Genomic DNA, 18,053 nt, shown 5'->3' with positions numbered 1-18,053 from the left:
CTGCTTGCCTGTGTCCTGTGAGCGGCAGGGGCTGGCGGCGGCGGGGGGACGATGAGCGGCGTGCAAAAGGGCTCCGGAGAGGGGCTGCTTAAAATGGCAGCCACTCAAGCACTGCTGCTGCTGCTGGCACCAACAAAGTCCAGCCCCCTTCCTTCTCTAGGCAGGGCAGGGAGAAGCCAGGAGGAGGGAGGGAGGAGGTGCCACCGCCAAGGGGGGGAGAGGGAAAGCACACGTGCGCTGCCAATCCATGTGGCGATTCCTGGATCATCCGTGGGCTGGATCCAGAAGGCAATTGGGCCTGATCCGGCCCATGGGCCTTCGTTTGCCGACCCATGGTTTTCTTCTCCTGAACTGGGAGTATTCCGAGGCATTTTTACTGCCTCCCGGCAGTAGGGAAGGAGACCGTGTCGTCCATGAATTTGTCTTAACGGTTGAAAGCCATCCACGTTCAGGGAGCCACTGCTGCATCGATCCCTGGCATCTCCAGGTGATCGCAGGGTTGGATCCTGAGGATCAACTAGTCCAACCCCCTGCAATGAAGGAATCTGGCCCACAGCTGCCCCTGAGTGGGCTTGAACCACACTCACCCATGCGCCAAAGAGATAATGGATTGCAGATGCATGAAACACCACCTTTCTGTCATTTAAGCTGTGCTCTGGGAAAAGCCAGCTTTTCTTTTGATAAACAGACACAGAAAGCTCTCCTTGCTCCTTCCAAGAGTCAGATGGAAAGTCCCACGGGAGCCGTATCTGGGCCTTGATCCTGAATAATCCCTGGATCAGCGCCCAAGATCGTTCCCCATAAAAACCTCCATGGCCGTGCCCTACGTTATATTTTCTTTTTTTTTAAAAAATAAAAGGTTCAGAAGCAGACTGTCTTTTGAAATCGAGAGTAAACATGGTTTTATTGCTTTACGACGACGAAAGGAGGGGGGGGGCGGTCCTCTGCAAAACACCATACACAGAACCATGCCCTCGACAACGCGGCGCCAAAAACGGATGAGGCCGCAAACAGAGAACAAGACGTGTGAGAAGTGGGTAAGGGGGGGGGGTCCACTGACCGAAAAGGGCTTTAAAAAAAACTTTTTAAAAATTCATGAAATACGCCCCCCCCCTGCCTAAAAAAAGGGGCGGGGGTGGGCAGCGGGAGAAAGAAACCTTACAACAAACGTCCACGGCATTCGATGGCACCGCAACAGCACAGAAGTTCCTTGCCCTCCACACTGCCAACTTCGTAGTTATAGTCCCAGGTAAGTTCGGTGCCGGCTCTGATCCTCCTGCAAGAAGGAGAAAGAGGTTTGCAGTTTTGAAACGGCAGCTTAGAATGGGAGAGACTCTCTGGGTGAACAGCAGTGTGCCTCAGCTTTTGCTCTCCCGCCTGTAAAATGGGCATAACGGGACTCGTGAGACCATGTCGTGATCTAGAGTGCAGCTGCACTTGGCGGCTCAGAGTGGCTGGGGAAACCCACCCAGATGGGCGGGGTATATATATTATTATTATTATTATTATTATTAATTATTATTATTATTACTGTCCGCACCTCAAAAAAAGAGGAGATTGTGTAGAGGAGCAAAAAGGTTCAGAAAAAGGCTATCAAAATGATGAACGGGAAGAAGCAATTGCCCCATTAAAGAAAGAATACATTGGGGCTTTTTTTGGTATTGGGTCAGCAGATTTTTTCAGCAGGGGGCCGGTCCACTGTCCCTCAGAACTTGTGGGGGGCTGGACTATTATTTTGGGGGGGGGGAATGAATGAATTCCTATGCCCCACAAATAACCCAGTGATGCATTTTAAATAAAAGCACATTCGACTCATATAAAAACACGCTGATTCGCAGACCGTCCGTGGGCCGGATTGAGAAGGCGATTGGGCCGGATCCTGCCCCCGGGCCTTAGGTTGCCTACCCCTGGCATAGAGGGTGGAAAAGAGGTGTCATGCTAGAATATCAAAGTACACATGGCATGGACAGAGTGTGCACATTAAAGTTTCCATCCCTCATGACACTAGAAGCTAAAGATTGGAAGAGTAAAGGCAGACAAAAGAAAGCACCTCTTTAGTTGAACTGTGGAACTCCCTGCCACAGGAGACAGGGACGGCCCCACTTTAAAAGAGGGATGTCGATGGCTGCTAGCTATGCCCCGCCCTTGCAGCCAGAGGCAGTAACGTTCCTCGCTACCAACCACTGGCAAGTGGAATCCTGGGAACTGTAGTTTGTTGTGGGTGCCAAGTTGTCAAGAGGCACCCCCCACTAGTCCTCTCCCAGAGCAGTTACCATCTGACCCCTTGTCCAGGGAACTCTGGGAATCGTAGTTCTGGGGGCGGGATCTCCTAATCACACTCAGCACCCTGAATGAACTACAATTCCCAGGATTGGGGAGCCGTTGGGTGTTCAAAGTGGTGGAAGGGGGCTTTAAATGCCTGGTGCGGATGCGGCTGAAGGGAAGCTGGACCGAAGAGAGGGAAGCTGGTCTTTTTGGGAGAGTGCTTACTTGCTGGCGAAGAAGGCCACCCATGGGAAACGGAGGTCGTGGGTGTCCACAAAGACGTTCTGGACAAAGAGGTTAGGACTGCAGCTATGCTGGAAACAGAAATGAGCGAAATCAGAAAGGCAAAACCTCTGCGCCGACTGACGTCAAGGTATTTTAGAGCTGCTTTTTATCTAGCCAAAATGATATTTAAAAGTGTGAAAGTATCATCAACAGAAGTTAACTCAGAAATGGACGTAAAATGCTGAATTTCCTTAGCAGACCACAATACGTGCCCCCCCTTTTTTAAAAATCTCTTTTTCTTTTAACAAAAAAGGAAGAAAAAAACCCAACATCAGTTTTTAAAAATAAAGGGGGGGACATTTGGTAAGCACAGAGGGGAGGGGTCAGAATTATGCATTTGGGAACCTGAGGTGTAGGCAAATTATTTCTGACAAGGTGCTGACCATTAACATTGGAAAAAAGTGAGAAAACAGAAGGGGGGGGCTTCTTTGATCTGACCTCCCCCCCAAAAAAATTTATTCCTAAACCTCACCAACTCTTCGTCTGTCCACAAATATCCTTTAAACATTCACCCAGTCTTTCCCTAATCTCTGATATTTCTCCCCCCCCCCGTCTTCTTGAGGACATTCCGTGACATCACAGCCGCTCAGCCAATGAGAGGAAGCTCCAAAGCGACCAAGCCAAAAATCCAACCACCAGTTGCAAATCTACTGTCTATAATATTTATCTCCCACATCTCAAGCTTTAGGTTTTCAAAGTCTCTTAAGACACATGCAGGAAATCTGTTGGTATTTAGCATTGGGCGCTGGGAACAAATCGAGGGAGTTTATTTTAGCACAGCTATCTTTAACAATCCGTTGTTTGAGAACAGAAATGATTATATGAAGCAGTGTTTTATTGGGGGGGGGGGGAAGACAACTTAAAAGTTGTTGCTGGCGTGCCTGCCTTAGCCATTGGCTGAGCTGCGGTGACATCACAGAAGATCAATGGAAATGAACTGCTGAGCGAGAAATGCCCGTCACGGAATATCCACCAACAGCACAGACTCTACAGGGGAAGCGAGAGGTCGGCTTGGACGGAGGAAAAACACCAGAGTTGTGCGAGAAGGGGGAAATTTAATCTGGCTGTTAGGTACAGAAGGGACAATCTCACATTGAGGTAGCGGCCCAAGTTGCCTTCGAGTTTGGCGTCGATGATGTAACAGGACTCCTCCCCGTCATAGAACTGCCGCGTGTTCCTCCGGATGGGCATGTTCTCCCCGGACGCCAGGTTGGTCGACTTGATGGCAATGCCGTGGGTGGACTTCAGGGCGAAGCCGCGGGTAGACTTGACGGCCACCTGCCTTTTCACTGGTCCTGGGAAACACCCAAGGGTGTCGACACCATTCAAGGGAGATCGAACAAGCCGATTTCAGATACTCGGGCATATTGGAACAGCCTAGGCAGTTTCCTAGCCTGAGCGGGCTGGCTTTTCCTTCACCCACAATGCCCCCGTCCTACCCCCTCCAGTTTTAAAGGTGCAGCTTATATTCGGGTGTGGCGTAATTATCAAATCATCAGCGAAACCATTACGACGTATAAAACACTGTTAACGAAGCGACAACTAAATTTTTAAAAAGCCGTATTTTTCGCTCCATACGACACACTTTTTTCCTCCCAAAAAGTAAGGGGAAGTGTGTGTGCGTCTTATGGAGCGAATGCAGGCTGCGCAGCTCTCGCTCTGCTGGCTTCAGCGATAGCTGCGCAGCTTGCTCTGGCTTTTCCGGGAGGTGGGAGAAGGGACAGAGGGCAGCCCCTCTGTCCCTTCTCCCACCTCCCAGAAAAGCCAGCACGAGCCGCTCTCTCTTTAAAGAGCTGCGCCGAGTGAGTGAGCGTGTCTGCGGCTCTTGCTGGCTTTTTCTTGTTTTCCTCCTCTAGAAACTAGGTGCGTCTTATGGTCGGGTGCGTCTTAAGGTAAAGGTAAAGGGAGCCCTGACCGTTAGGTTCAGTCGTGGCCCACTCTGGGGTTGTGGTGCTCATCTCGCTTTATTGGCCGAGGGAGCCAGCATGCAGCTTCTGGGTCATGTGGCCAGCATGACTAAGCCGCTTCTGGCGAACCAGAGCAGCGCACGGAAACACCGTTTACCTTCCCACCAGAGCGGTACCTATTTATCTACTCACACTTTGACGTGCTTTCAAACTGCTAGGTTGGCAGGAGCAGGGACCGAGCAACGGGAGCTCACCCCGTGGCGGGGATTCGAACCGCCGACCTTCTGATCGGCAAGTCCTAGGCTCTGTGGTTTAACCCACAGCGCCACCCGCGTCCCCGGGTGCGTCTTATAGAGCGACAAATACAGTGAGTTGGCTGCCTCAACGGCTGGAAGCAGCGACGCTTTTGAATCTCAGCTGCCGGAAGGCAGAGGAGGGGAGAAATGGTTCTTGCGCCCGGGTCCTGCTTGGGCTTCCCATTGGGCCACCGTGAGAACGGGATGCTGGACCCGGTGGGCTCCGCACTGGCCTCATCCGGGAAGGCTCCCTCTTCTGTTCCTATGCTGCCTCTCCCGAATGTGGCTGCGCTCACCCAGCCCCGAAGAGCTCTTCTTTCCGTCTGGCCCCGGCTCCTCTTCCGACCCGGAGGAGATGGTCTGGATGTCGTCGCTGTCGTTGCCCTGCGCTTGCCTCGAGGTGCCGCGCCCGTTGTCGCCATCGCTGTCCGTGCTGCTGGAGAGCATCAGCACATCCTGGTGGCGGAAGAGAGAGAGAGAGAGAGAGAAAAGTGGGAGGGAGGGAGGGAACATCTGCAGCCGCCCCTCTCCTTGGCCAGCAAGGAATTCCGTTCCGGGCAGCTCAGTTTAAAGCAGGTATCGAGAAGCTGGAACACAAAGCTTTCTTACGTTCTTCATATGCCCCCCCCCCCCAGTTGCAGGGGGTGGACTAGATGAACCTTGGGATCCCTTCCAACTCGACAATTCCGAGTCTTATGATTCTGACACAAAGCTTTGTGGAAGGATAACAGCGTGCCCATGGTCCTAAAAGCCCTTAAGATAATTGCATCTACGGGTACCTGATGGGACTCTGTGTGCCTCCGGCTCTGAAGCATAGCCGTCTTGCTGATCGGCCTCCGGACTCCTTCGGGGACCGGCGGGTTTGGATTGTAACCGTACAACCTGCCTGCACCGGGCGCCCTGGGGGAGGACAGAGGAAGGAGTTAGCTGCTCACACAATGCTTCGCCGCAAGATGCCAGCAAGCCCCAACCGCCACGTAAATAGACAGCTGATATACGGCCGTGGTTCCAGCACTGATTCCCCCCCCCCCCAATTTTATTTTATTTTACTGTAATGCAAAAGCAATATTCAGTGTAAAGAGAAATCAGTCCTCCCTCCTTTCCTTGAACCGCATTTCAGGATTCACGTAACATTTCTTGAATGTACAACATGGGTTATGTATAAGATACAGAATCTTCTGTTTAACACAATATTCAGTGTACTATAATGCATTATACTAGTTCCCCCCCCCCCTCCGCAGCATTCATTGTTTCATTTTTTTGTAATTTATAATAAAAACAAATGACTCCATTAATTATTTCATTTTTCTCAAGTGTAAGAAATTAAGGCGTCCCCTTAAAACATTTCCCTATTGCTTGGGCATTCAGTCGTTTAAACCGCATGTGGTTGTGGAGGGGAGAAAACTCTTGGCTGTTGCCGTATTAAAATGGGGATTAACATTCTGTACGTTTAATAGTTTGTTTTGTGATAGCCGTGTCGTGTTTGTACAGTTCAGAGGACTTTTAGCCACCCTGGGCTCTGGGTCAGGAGGAGGGTGGAGTTGAAGCAATAAATGATAAAGAAAAGACCCAGTGTGGTGTAGTGGTTAAGAGTGCTGGACTAGGACCAGGGAGAGACCAGGGTTCGAATCACTCCCCTCAGCAATGATGCTTCCAGAGTGCGACCTTCTCAGCTTATCCTACCTCACAGGTGAAACTGGCTGAAGTGACTGGATCATGTCTGAATGTTTGTCAGATAAGAATGAGAAACAACCCTCCCCGCACCTAGCAGGCTAGCATGTCAGGGAAAAGAGGTTCCCAAACTGTAGTCCGTGGACCACCCAGTGGTGGCCCCAAAAGCTTAGCTCAGCTGGTCTGTGACATGCTGCATTAAGCACTCATACTGATTTTTAACTGTGTTTGCACTGCTTGCCTTCAATTCTTAAGACTGTGTTTTACTGTATCGCAATTAAAATTCTGCAGAATGAAAATGGTAACGCAGTACAGAAAATAAAAGCAACAGTAGAAATACAATTAAACACAACATCTAGCACTTGCTACAACGGGCAGAAAAGTCCCTCAGTGATATTCCATAGGTATGTGGTGAACAAGGGTTTGGGGAAACCTCTGAGCTGTATCCTTTTGCCCCTGCCCTTGACATGCTAGCTTTCTGCTTGCGGGGAGTTCTTCAGCTGGTAGAGTGTTCAGAAACACTCCCAGCTCTTTTCCCAAAGGAGACAGAAATCCAGGAGTAGCCAGAGCTGGCCCAAATTACCCAAAGAGCAGAAGATTACCCAAATTACCCAAAGAGCAGAAGAAAAGAAAATAGAGAACTTACAACAGAGGTTTGCTGTGGTCTTCGGGTCCCTGTGGAAAAGAAGGGCGAGAAAGAGCAAACTGTAGCAAACATTTAAAGGTAAAGGGACCCCTGACCATTATGTCCAGTCGTGGCCGACTCTGGGGTTGCGGCGCTCATCTTGCTCTATTGGCCGAGGGAGCCGGCATTTGTCTGCAGACAGCTTCCAGGTCATGTGGCCAGCATGACTAAGCCACTTCTGGCAAACCAGAGCAGCGCACGGAAACGCCGTTCACCTTCCCGCCGGAGTGGTACCTATTTATCTACTTGCACTTTGACGTGCTTTAGAACTGCTAGGTTGGCAGGAGCAGGGACCGAGCAACGGGAGCTCACCCCGTCGCGGGGATTTGAACCGCCGACCTTCCGATCGGCAAGCCCTAGGCTCTGTGGTTTAACCCACAGTGCCACCTGCGTCCCTAGCAAACATTTAGGCAGAAATATTTAATAAGAGTTGGCCTGCATTGCAAAATATAGTCCACTGCCCCCACCAAGATCTGAGGGACAGTGGACTGGCCCCCTGCTGAAAAAGTTTGTTGACCCCTGAGCCCAGCCCCCTGCGATGCAGAAATCACGGGTGTAGTCCACGTGTTTTCAAACGTGACAGAGACGGCCACAAAAAATCTATCCACAGAACACCGCAGGGGCCATTTCCTCAAGAGGAACCATACCTCTTTCTTCTTCACCTCCATCCCAAAATCGTCCCGACCTCCCGGCGCCGCCTTCTCGCCGTCCGGGGGCTCGGCCTTTGCGGCCTTCGCGTCGCCCGCCTCGTGCGTGCGAAACGAGGAGCGGCTGTCGTTGTCCTGGAAGCCGTCTGCCATGGTGTTGGAGCTGAGCCAGGAGGCTACCTTGTTTTTGGAGGTCTCCTCCGAGAGGGGGGGCTTGCAGTGGGCGGCCTCTTCATGGCTGGCCTGCCGGGCCAGGCCCGAGTCCTTGGAAGCTGTCTCGGAGACGCCATTCTCCCGCTGGCCCCGCGTCTGGCGCCGGGTGGCGTAGCTTCGCCAGACCGAGCTGGTGCTGAAGTCCTCGTCTTTGCAGAAGTTGTCGTCCGAGCTCTCCTCGTTGGACTCCTCCTGGTCCTCCGAGCCCGAGTTCTCGTCCTCGTCGTCCTTCAGGTTGACACCGCTGCTGTCCGAAGAGCACTTGGCCTCGCTTTCGTAGCCCTCCTTCGAGTTCTCCACGCTCTCAATGTGGTCCAGGTTGGCAAAGTATTCGTCGCCCATCTCTAGGCCCTCCTTGTCGGCAAAGTCGTCCGTCAGGATTTTACCTGTGGGGCAGCAAGGAGAGAAACAGCGGGGGGAGGGGGGAGAAAAAGAGAGAGACCCTTATCTCTCAGCTTGGAAACATAAACCTTTGCAAACTCAAGACACTCCCATTAATTGAAATTGAAATACTATTGAAATTGAAATTGAAATACTTTATTGTCACTTGTACAACTTGTATAAGGTCCATATAGTTAAAGCTATGGTTTTCCCAGTCGTGATGTATGGAAGTGAGAGCTGGACCATAAAGAAGGCTGATCGCCGAAGAATGGATGCTTTTGAATTCTGGTGCTGGAGGAGACTCTGGAGAGTCCCATGGACTGCAAGAAGATCCAACCTCTCCATTCTGAAGGAAATCAGCCCTGAGTGCTCACTGGAAGGACAGATCCTGAAGCTGAGGCTCCAAGACTTTGGCCACCTCATGAGAAGAGAAGACTCCCTGGAAAAGACCCTGATGTTGGGAAAGATGGAGGGCACAAGGAGAAGGGGGTGACAGAGGACGAGATGGTGGGACAGTGTTCTCGAAGCTACCAGCATGAGTTTGACCAAACTGTGGGAGGCGGTGGAAGACAGGAGTGCCTGGTGTGCTCTGGTCCAGGGGGTCACGAAGAGTCGGACATGACTAAACGACTAAACAACAAAACTTGTATACAGCGAGATTACACAAGCACCCCCTACTCAGCTCTCTTAATCTTAATTCCCCTCGTTTACTGATGCACACCCACCAAACCCGAAACTCAGTTGCCCTGTTGTTATCTTTTCTTGTCCAATGAAGCTGAGTGTTGGAAGATTTGGGACAAATAAAAGAAAGGACTTCTTTTCATGCAGTGCAAAGTTAAAGTATGGAACTCCCCCCCACAGGAGGCAGCAATGGCCACCAACAATGTGGTTTGCACATTTATAAACCATGGTTTGCTTAGCCCAGGTGAGGTTTATTTGAACCATGGTTTGTTTAGCCGAAGTGTGACTCATTTGAACCATGGTTTGTTTAGCCTAATTGTGACTCATTTGAACCATGGTTTGTTTTCTGCCAGGGAACCACAATGTGAAGCCATAGGGTGCTGTTAGCTTGTGAGCCACAGCTTGTTTCAACCATGGTTTGGCGCTATGTCTACGTGCAGCGGCCTTGCTTAATCCCAGTTCCTTTGGCACGTGAACGCTGTTCTTTGGGGCGGCTGCCCCACAGATGGAGAGGCAGAGGCCCCAGGCCCTGCGCCCCGTACCTGCGTAGATGCAGACGAAGGAGCCCCTGGCGATGTCGTCCAGGCAGCGGATGCCCCAGCCCTTGTTCTGCGTCTTGAAGAGCTGCAGCCGGACTTGCAGGCCGTGTTGCACCAGGCGGTTCGTGCACATGTTCCGATTGCACTTGCAGCGCTTGTTGCACTCGTAGACACTGGCAGAGGCCCGGGAAGAAGAGGGGAGAAGATGCAGGGAGAGTCAAGCAATGGAAAGGGCTGGTTGCTGGGCCCAGAGCGTGCGCCTGCCTCACCCATCTTACAACAAGAGACAGCAACGTTTTCAGAGTCAGGAAGCTGCCATGATCTCAAGCCAAGCCACTGAGGTCCCTCTAGTGCAGGGGTCAGCAACCTTTTTCAGCAGGGGGCCGGTCCACTGTCCCTCTGACATTGTGGGGGGCCGGACTATATTTTGAAGAAAAAATGAACAAATTCCTATGCCCCACAAATAACCCAGAGATACATTTTAAATAAAAGGGCACATTCTACTCATGTAAAAACACGCTGATTCCTGGTCCGCCTGCGGGCCGAATTTAGAAGGCAATTGGGTTGGATCCGGCCCCCGGGCCTTAGCTTGCCTACCCATGCTCTAGTGTTGACCCAACTCTGCAGGGATTCAGACGGGGACATTCCTGGCCCTACCTATAAACCCTAGGGATGGGTTCTTCAGGCAAGGCTGGTTCTCTGCTACTGAGCTACAGCCCTTCCTCTAAAAAGAAAGAAAGATTCTAGTCCTCATGCTTCTGAGTGAAAGCTGGTTTGGAGTCCAGCACTGAACGGCCCAGAGAGTGTGCCTGCTTCACCTTTCTTAGTAACAAGGGATGGCAATGTTCCCAGAGTCAGGAAGCTGCCTCGTACTCAAGTCACGCCACTCGGTCCATGTAGGTCAGTACTCCTGATCTAGTCCTCTTTCGCCAGAGGTATTTAAGCAGACATCGAGCTACCGTCGGTCAGGGATGCTGGAACCACGTCCTGCGCTCATCAGCCAAGGGGGGGAATAAGGAACCATCATGGGAGTACACAAGCAAGCAAATAATGTCTGGCCAAAATTTGCTCCCCAGGAATTCCCTCCCCTTGTGGTTCCTGGTTCCTCCTTCTGGAACAACAAAAGACAAGTCCCCTCCATCTTCTCAGCAGCCTTTCAGACCTCTGGGGATGGCTTCCCATCCTCTCCTCTTACGCTACTCCTCTCCAGGTTATAACAGACTCCTTCGCCTGCTTCTCATGCAACTAGGGCTTCCCAAAACCACTTGCAATCTTGGCTGCCCTCCTCCGGTTGGGCTGTGGAGCGGGGCATCACCTTGCCAACAAAGGTCCGTATAGTTAAAGCTCTGGTTTTCCCCGTAGTGATGTATGGAAGTGAGAGCTGGACCATAAAGAAGACTGATCGCCGAAGAATGGATGCTTTTGAATTCTGGTGCTGGAGGAGACTCTTGAGAGTCCCATGGACTGCAAGAAGATCAAACCTCTCCATTCTGAAGGAAATCAGGCCTGAGTGCTCACTGGAAGGACAGATCCTGAAGCTGAGGCTCCAAGACCTTGGCCACCTCATGAGAAGAGAAGACTCCCTGGAGAAGACCCTGATGTTGGGAACGATGGAGGGCCCAAGGAGAAGGGGACGACATGGTTGGACAGTGTTCTCAAAGCTACCAGCATGAGTTTGACCAAACTGCGGGAGGCAGTGGAAGACAGGAGGGCCTTGCATGCTCTGGTCCAGGGGGTCACGAAGAGGCGGACACGACTAAACAACTAAACAACAACAACAACAACAAAGAAAGCTTACCCTGTGGGGAGGCATTCTTCCAGTCTCTTGTACTGGAACCCGGCGTTTGGGTTGGTCTGGCCCCCCGGGGTGCAGGCGGTCGCTTGGATCGTGAGCTGGTGGCAAGCGCATTTGGACCTGTCAAGGAGGAGGGGGGAAGTGTGGGACTCAAGTCAGGAAACCAAACCCCCGGCTGTAAGGCCAGGGAGCGCCCCAGGGGTCTCTGCACACCAGCCCCAGAGCGGTTTGCAATCCCACCTCCCGTTCAGCTGGAGAACACGACCAGAACAGCTCTTTTAAGAATTGGCGCCCAAGTTCAATTCTGTTCCCCCCCCCCATCCCTCCATCCCTTTTCCTTTGCGTGTCGGGTCTTTAATTTAGACTGTAAGCTGGAGGGCAGAGATTGCCATCTTTTTAACGGATGGCATGTAAGTCTCCCTGGGAGCCTTTGCAGCTGAAGAGCAGGGCAGAAACTCTCCAAATTAACTGAAATAAATAAAGAAATATAGTGTAGTCGCATTTATGGATTTAAAAGGTGTTGTGAGTCACCTGAGAGACCTTACGAGTTACAAGCAACAAACAAGCCTTATCATAATTATTCCCCCACTGCCACAGGTGCTACATAACACCCGCTCCGTTTTTGTTAGAAACCGATCTTTCAACAGCACCTGCCCTCTGGAACTCCCCGACTATTGATATCAGGCAGGCGGCTGTGATGTAACCTTTGCTGCGACAGCTAAAATTTCTGTTTAGACAAGAGCCCATTCAGCCACGCAGAACAGGACTCTCCTCATCTGTGATTCTCAGCAGCTGGCAGCACCTACAGCAGCCATTCACTTGCCTTCCGTTCTTAGAACCGTAGAATTGTAGAGTTGGAAGGGACCCCAAGGGTCATCTAGTCCAACCCCTTGCAATGCAGGAATCTAGGTGGGGCTCAAACACACAACGCTGAGATTGACCCAACTGAACTATGCCAGACTGATGTACGTTTTGATTTGGTCTTGGTTTATTGTTGATTTTTATCTTTTGAATATTTCTAAGACTTGTTTTTAACCAACAATTTCATTATTCTCTTTCTAAGCTGCTTAGGGTCTTAAAAACACACACACCATTGAGCAGCATATAAATAAACAAATACAGCCGTACCTTGAAGCCGAATGCCTTGGCTCCTAAACAAAATTGGCTCCCGGACGATTGAAACCCGGAAGTGAGTGTTCCAGTTTCCAAACAATTTTCGGAAGCTGAACGCCCGACGCACCTTCCGATTGGCTGAATGATGCGCCTGCAGCCAATCGGAAGCCGCGCTTTTGTTTTCAAATGGTTCCGGGGGTCGAATGGACTCCCAGGATGCATTCTGTTTGGAAACCAAGGTACCACTGTACAGGCAACAACTAGGTGTATCCAACTGGCATGCACATATAGCGCCGTCCCCGGAAGTGGCCGGAAGAGGGGGGAAGAATGGGATTACACACGTGGGGGTCAGGAACACAACCCCCATGCAAAACAAGTCATTGCTGCAAATAACTGCTGGGCCCTCCAGCTGAAACAGGCTCCTTCCCACCCACCAGCCGGTTTTGGGGAGAAGAGGAAGCCGCTCACTTATCCCGGCACCCGTCCTCGCAGTCGCAGCCCACCAGGAAATCGGCGCCGGTGTTGATGTAGACCCCCTTCCCGGGGATGCGCTCCTTGCTGTAGGCCACGTGGGGCGGGGCGGTGTTGTCGATCTCGTTGACGCAGGAGAGGGGGACGTCCTCCTTGCCCATGGTGATGTCGGGGATGTAGTAGAAGGGCTTGTAGGGCTGGAACTTGCGGTCCACCAGGACGTAGGGGTCCAGGCAGAACATCTCCAGGAAGAGGAAGTCGCAGTTCGTCTCGAAGAGGTAGCGCTCCACCTCCGCCATGCTGCGCAGGCACAGCCCGCACGGCGTCTTGTAGATGACGTGGAAGCCCGTCTTGCGGTTGATCCGCCGGCGGGCCGTCATGCGGCGGAAGTCGTACAGCAGCGGGACGAGGAGGGGGTTCCGGCTGCGGTGCTGGTCCGTCTGGAAGGGGCGCGTCCGGGAGAGGCAGGTGTAGTTGCAGACGTGGGGCAGGTAGAAGAGCTTCTCCACGGGAGCCCGGTAGGTGGGGTCGTTGGGCACCCGGTCCATCATGCCGTAGAACTGCGGGGTGGGGCTGGTGGAGGGCTGGGCGCCCGAGAACCTTCCGGGGAGAGAATTGGGGTGGGGTTGGGGGGAGAGGGAGGCTGGCAGTGAGCACAACGGGTGCAGCTGGGGCAGGATCCACCCACCCGCCCACCCTCACTCGAAGGTACCACTGATGACCCCCGCTTTTCGGCCACCATCGGCCTGCACACAGCAGAGTTACTCATTTTGCGGCACTTCTATTCTGCTGTTTGGATTTGGATTTGATATCCAGCTTTATCACTACCCTAAGGAGCCTCAGAGGGATGCGGGTAGCGCTGTGGGTTAAACCACAGACCCTAGGACTTGCCAATCAGAAGGTCGGCGGTTCGATTCCCCGTGATAGGGTGAGCTCCTGTTGCTCGGTCCCTGCTCCTGCCAACCTAGCAGTTCGAAAGCACGTCAAAGTGCAAGTAGATCAATAGGTACCACTCCGACGGGAAGGTAAACGGAGTTTCCGTGCGCTGCTCTGTTTTGCCAGAAGCGGCTTAGTCATGCTGGCCACATGACCCAGAAACTGTATGCCGGCTCCCTCGGCCAATAAAGCAAGATGAGCGCCGCAACCCCAGAGTCGGCCACGACTGGACCTAATGGTCAGGGGTCCCTTTACCTTCACCTTTAAGGAGTCACAAAGCTGCTAACAATCTCCTTTCCCTTCCTCCCCCACAACCAACACTCTGTGAGGTGAGTGGGGCTGAGAGACTTCAGAGAAGTGTGACTGGCCCAAGGTCACCCAGCAGCTGCTTGTGGAGGAGCGGAGACACGAACCCGGTTCACCAGATTACGAGTCCACCGCTCTTAACCACTACACCACACTAGCTCATGATGAAGTCCACTTTGATGGCTTGTTTTCTCTTTGCCAGGCTCAGTCTGGCTCCTGAAGGGAGTATGGAACAGGAGTAACTTACACCAACTTAACTTAAACTGGTTTCCTATACTCAGGATTGTTCTGTAAGTCTCTGTCTACCTCTGAGGCTGGAGACAAGAGGGGGGTGGATTTGAGAAGATGAAAGGATGCTAACGGTATGTATGCCCATCCCACTTTTGCCTCTGGTAAGTAGATTTTGCTGGGTTTGTTTGTACAAAAAGTGTAGTTAAGTCCAGTCAAAGTCAACTATTATACTATGAGGGTTGTGGCCCTCATTTCGCTTTCAGGCCGAGGGAGCTGACGTTTGTCCACAGACAGTTTTCTGGGTCTTGTGGCCAGCAGGACTAAACTGCTACTGGTGTAACAGAACACCGTGACGGAAACCAGAGTGCACGGAAACACCGTCTACCTTCCCGCCACAGCGGTACCTATTTATCTACTTGCGCCAGTGTGCTTTCAAACTGCTAGGTTGGCAGGGGCCGGGAAAGAGCAGTGGGAGCTCACCCCGTCGTGGGGATTAATAAAGAGTAGGCTTCCAGCTTTAGACTTTCCTGTTCCCCCTGCCCTGCCCGCCCAATGCACAGAGGCTGGCAGAGTTGCCATGGAGTAGGCAGGACCAGCAAGGGATGGCGATATGGCTATTTACGTTCCCTGCTGGCTGTGCTTTCAGAACTCTGACACTCACCGGAACTGCTGGGTCACGCCCGTCTTGCCCACGGGAGGCATTTCGCTCAGGATGGGGGAGGTTGGGGAGGGCGGCCCCGATCCCACCGAACCGGGGCGCAAGAACGACGTGCTCTTCTTCGCCACCTGCTGCTTCTTGGCCTGAGCGAGCTGGCTCTCGAGGCTTCTGCGCCGAAAGGAGGAGGGCGAGAGATTCAGTACAAAACTCCCAAGGTTAAGGAAGGAGGGAGAAATGGCTGGAGTACGCCGGGCAACTGCTTCTGTCCTAGGAGTCCAACTCCCATCATTCCCAGCAAGTGCGAGCAGTTGTTGTGGATGATGGGATTTGGAGTCCAGGGTTGCAGGGAAAGACCAGCGCCATTCGTTCCAAGGAGTGGTGGCTCCGCAAGGTCTCAAGTGGAAAGATTCTCTCATCATTTTTGACTTTAGCCTATTAGCTCATAGCTGTCAACTTACAGATTTGAAAATAAGGGACCAGCAGCCTCGAAAATAAGGGAGGGAGCCAAAATAAGGGATTTTCCGGGCACAGGTATGTTTGACTTCTGAGCCCCTCTGAGCCAAAGGCAGAAAGCCCAGCCAGCAGCCAAACGAAGCCTCAAGCGCTGGTTCCCACAGCGCAGCAACCCGGCAAAGGGGATGCGGCAAGGAAAACCACCGTCACCTCTCCGCTGGGAAGCGCTGAGCAAAGGCGAGTCCCCAGGCAACGCAGCCGGTTTGATCGGCACAAGGCATGCAAGCTCCACCCCCCAGTCGTTCTTAGACTCCTTATTGGGTGAGCAACGCAGCCAAGCAACACAGTTGGAGCCTCCCTCCTCCCTGGCCAGCAAGGAGGGAGGGAGAGGAGCTGCTTCCTTTGAAACCCGGGAAATTTAAGGGACATCATCCATAAGGGACAGCAACGGGACACGGCGCTGGGATAAGGGAGTTTCCCGCCAAATAAGGGATGGTTGACAGCTATGCTTTTAGCTGAACACACCAAACCCAAGACTGCCAGCCTGCAGACCTTGGAGTGATGCCACTTTGCCCGCCGGTGAACAGAGCAAGCAATAACCCTCCCAGGCTCCCCATCGGGGGAGAAATCCTCAGCGACTTACTCCACATCAATGAACTGGGGCGAAACCGGCTGGGACATCACGACAGGCATTGGCGGAGGAGGCTCCACGGGCTTGAACTGTGAGCTGGTCCCCGTTAAGTCGTGCGTGTACTGGACGACCGGCCCTTTGCTCCGGACGGCCCCTGGTGGGGGAGAGAGAGAGAGAGAGAGAGAGAGAAGGAAAAGTTTAGGACAGGAGAGGAGCTTGGAGACAGAGGCGGGCAAGTCGATTTCACACAGCTGTGTCCCAAAATGTGGGTCCCTGTTGTTATATTCTTTTTTCTGGTTCGGTTGCAAATTGCTTCGGGGAAGGGATGCATGAATTTAACAAACTTAAAGGACACCCTTGCATTATCTCCCCCTCCTCATTCCCGACAATGCGGGTCACGGGCAATTCTCAGAATGGCGCTCAGAAAGACAGGAGGCGGATGGCTTTACCGACGTTGGGGCGAGTCCTCATTTGCCCTCCTTGCTTCTTCTCCAGGGTGGAAGCGGTGGAGGTCTTCATGCTGAACATCGGCTCCAGGCGGGTGGATCCCCGGTAGATCCATTCACAGCGCTTGTCGTCCTGGCAGTGCGGGGAGATAAAAAAGGCACCGTGGCTCAGTTCCGTCACGGAGGGTCAAGGGATTAATGCGCACGTACAAGTTTAGCACTCTTGGTCACACTGGGCTTCTGGTGCCGTACACCCTCCTGTCCTGCAGGGGGAGTGTGTCAACACACACATACACCAGAAGTCCAGTGGTACAGCAGTAATCTTTTGGTCACACTGGACTTCCTGTGCTATGTACCCTCCGGACCTATAGGGGGAAGTATGTACACAAACACCCACCCCAGTACCCATCTCTTGGTCATATTGGGCTTCTGGTGTGCTACATTCTACTGTCCTGCAGGGGGAGTGTGTCAACACAACCCCCCCCCCCCAGAAGTCCAGTGGTACAGCACTAATCTGTTGGTCACACTGGACTTCCTGTGCTATGTACCTTCCTGACTTGTAGGGGGAAGTATGTACGCAAACACCCACCCCAGCACCCATCTCTTGGTCACACTGGGCTTCTGGTGCGCTACATCCTACTGTCCTGTAGCGGCAGCTTGTACACACCCCCCCCCCAAAGGCCCGGCAGTTCAGCACTTGTCTCTTGCATTCGCTGCTGTTCACCCCCCCCCCCCCCCGTCCTGTAGGGGAGCAACGAATCTCGCGTCCTGGGAAAGACGCGGAAAGGGCAGTGGACCCCAGTTGTATTCCGACAGAGAGATAATCCAAAGCAGGCAAGGAAGGGTGAGCGATACCTTAGCAGATCCTACCAGGAAGAGGATTTTGACCAGGCTCCCGTCCACTTCCTCCACGCGGGACTTCCACCAGGTCCCCTCCCACTCGGTTTTGATCAGCTGGCCGCTCTTGAGCAAGACCATCGGCCGGTTCGGGTACGCCGTGACGTACTCCTCGATGAAATCCCGGCACGAGATGTCTTCTATGTCCTCCCACGACTTCTTGACTGGTGGAAGGAAAACACACGGATTGCTTTTTATTTTTATTTTTTTAAGGAAGGAATTTTAAAAATGATTTCCCCCCGCACGGAACTCTTTTCAAAATACTTCTCTTGCCTTTCCAGCTTCATCATCCACACAAAGCAACTTATAAAGGGAGGCTCCGGCCTGGCACCATCACTGCATGTCTTTAGGTGCCAGGCAAAAAAACCTCCTTTTTCATCAGGCCTTTGGCTTTTAATTATCTATATAGCAAGGTTTCCCAAACTTGGTTCCCCAGATCTTTTTGGATCCCCTTATCCCTGACCAGTGGCCCTGCAGGGAATGATGGGAGTTGTACTTCAAAAAGAGCCAGATACCCTGATCTGTGGCCTTGTTGGGTAGTTTGGA

The 18,053-nt window shown here is 52.4% G+C and overlaps 1 protein-coding gene across 6 annotated transcripts in view; it reads right to left on the bottom strand.

Moving 5' to 3' along the window:
• Positions 1–873: 873 nt before the first annotated feature.
• The window catches only part of SETDB1 (SET domain bifurcated histone lysine methyltransferase 1), a 33,461-nt gene continuing 16,281 nt past the window's right edge, over positions 874–18,053 (bottom strand). For 5 of the 6 annotated variants that reach the window (XM_028709220.2, XM_028709221.2, XM_028709225.2 and 2 more), the window contains exons 9-22: positions 17,466–17,671; positions 16,614–16,743; positions 16,177–16,318; positions 15,084–15,248; positions 12,947–13,549; positions 11,369–11,485; positions 9,574–9,743; positions 7,757–8,355; positions 7,071–7,099; positions 5,533–5,653; positions 5,050–5,209; positions 3,643–3,845; positions 2,491–2,579; positions 874–1,276 (exon numbers count right to left, since the gene is read on the bottom strand). In XM_028709220.2, coding sequence (XP_028565053.2) covers positions 1,159–1,276; positions 2,491–2,579; positions 3,643–3,845; positions 5,050–5,209; positions 5,533–5,653; positions 7,071–7,099; positions 7,757–8,355; positions 9,574–9,743; positions 11,369–11,485; positions 12,947–13,549; positions 15,084–15,248; positions 16,177–16,318; positions 16,614–16,743; positions 17,466–17,671 — 2,852 coding nt within the window. In that variant the 3' untranslated portion in view covers positions 874–1,158. The remainder of the gene's footprint in view (positions 1,277–2,490; positions 2,580–3,642; positions 3,846–5,049; positions 5,210–5,532; positions 5,654–7,070; positions 7,100–7,756; positions 8,356–9,573; positions 9,744–11,368; positions 11,486–12,946; positions 13,550–15,083; positions 15,249–16,176; positions 16,319–16,613; positions 16,744–17,465; positions 17,672–18,053) is intronic. The other variant, XM_077920405.1, reaches the window with a different exon arrangement.

This window comes from Podarcis muralis, chromosome 16, assembly GCF_964188315.1.
Source record: "Podarcis muralis chromosome 16, rPodMur119.hap1.1, whole genome shotgun sequence".
Taxonomy (NCBI): Eukaryota; Metazoa; Chordata; class Lepidosauria; order Squamata; family Lacertidae; genus Podarcis; species Podarcis muralis.
This window is presented reverse-complemented; position numbering and strand designations above follow the sequence as displayed.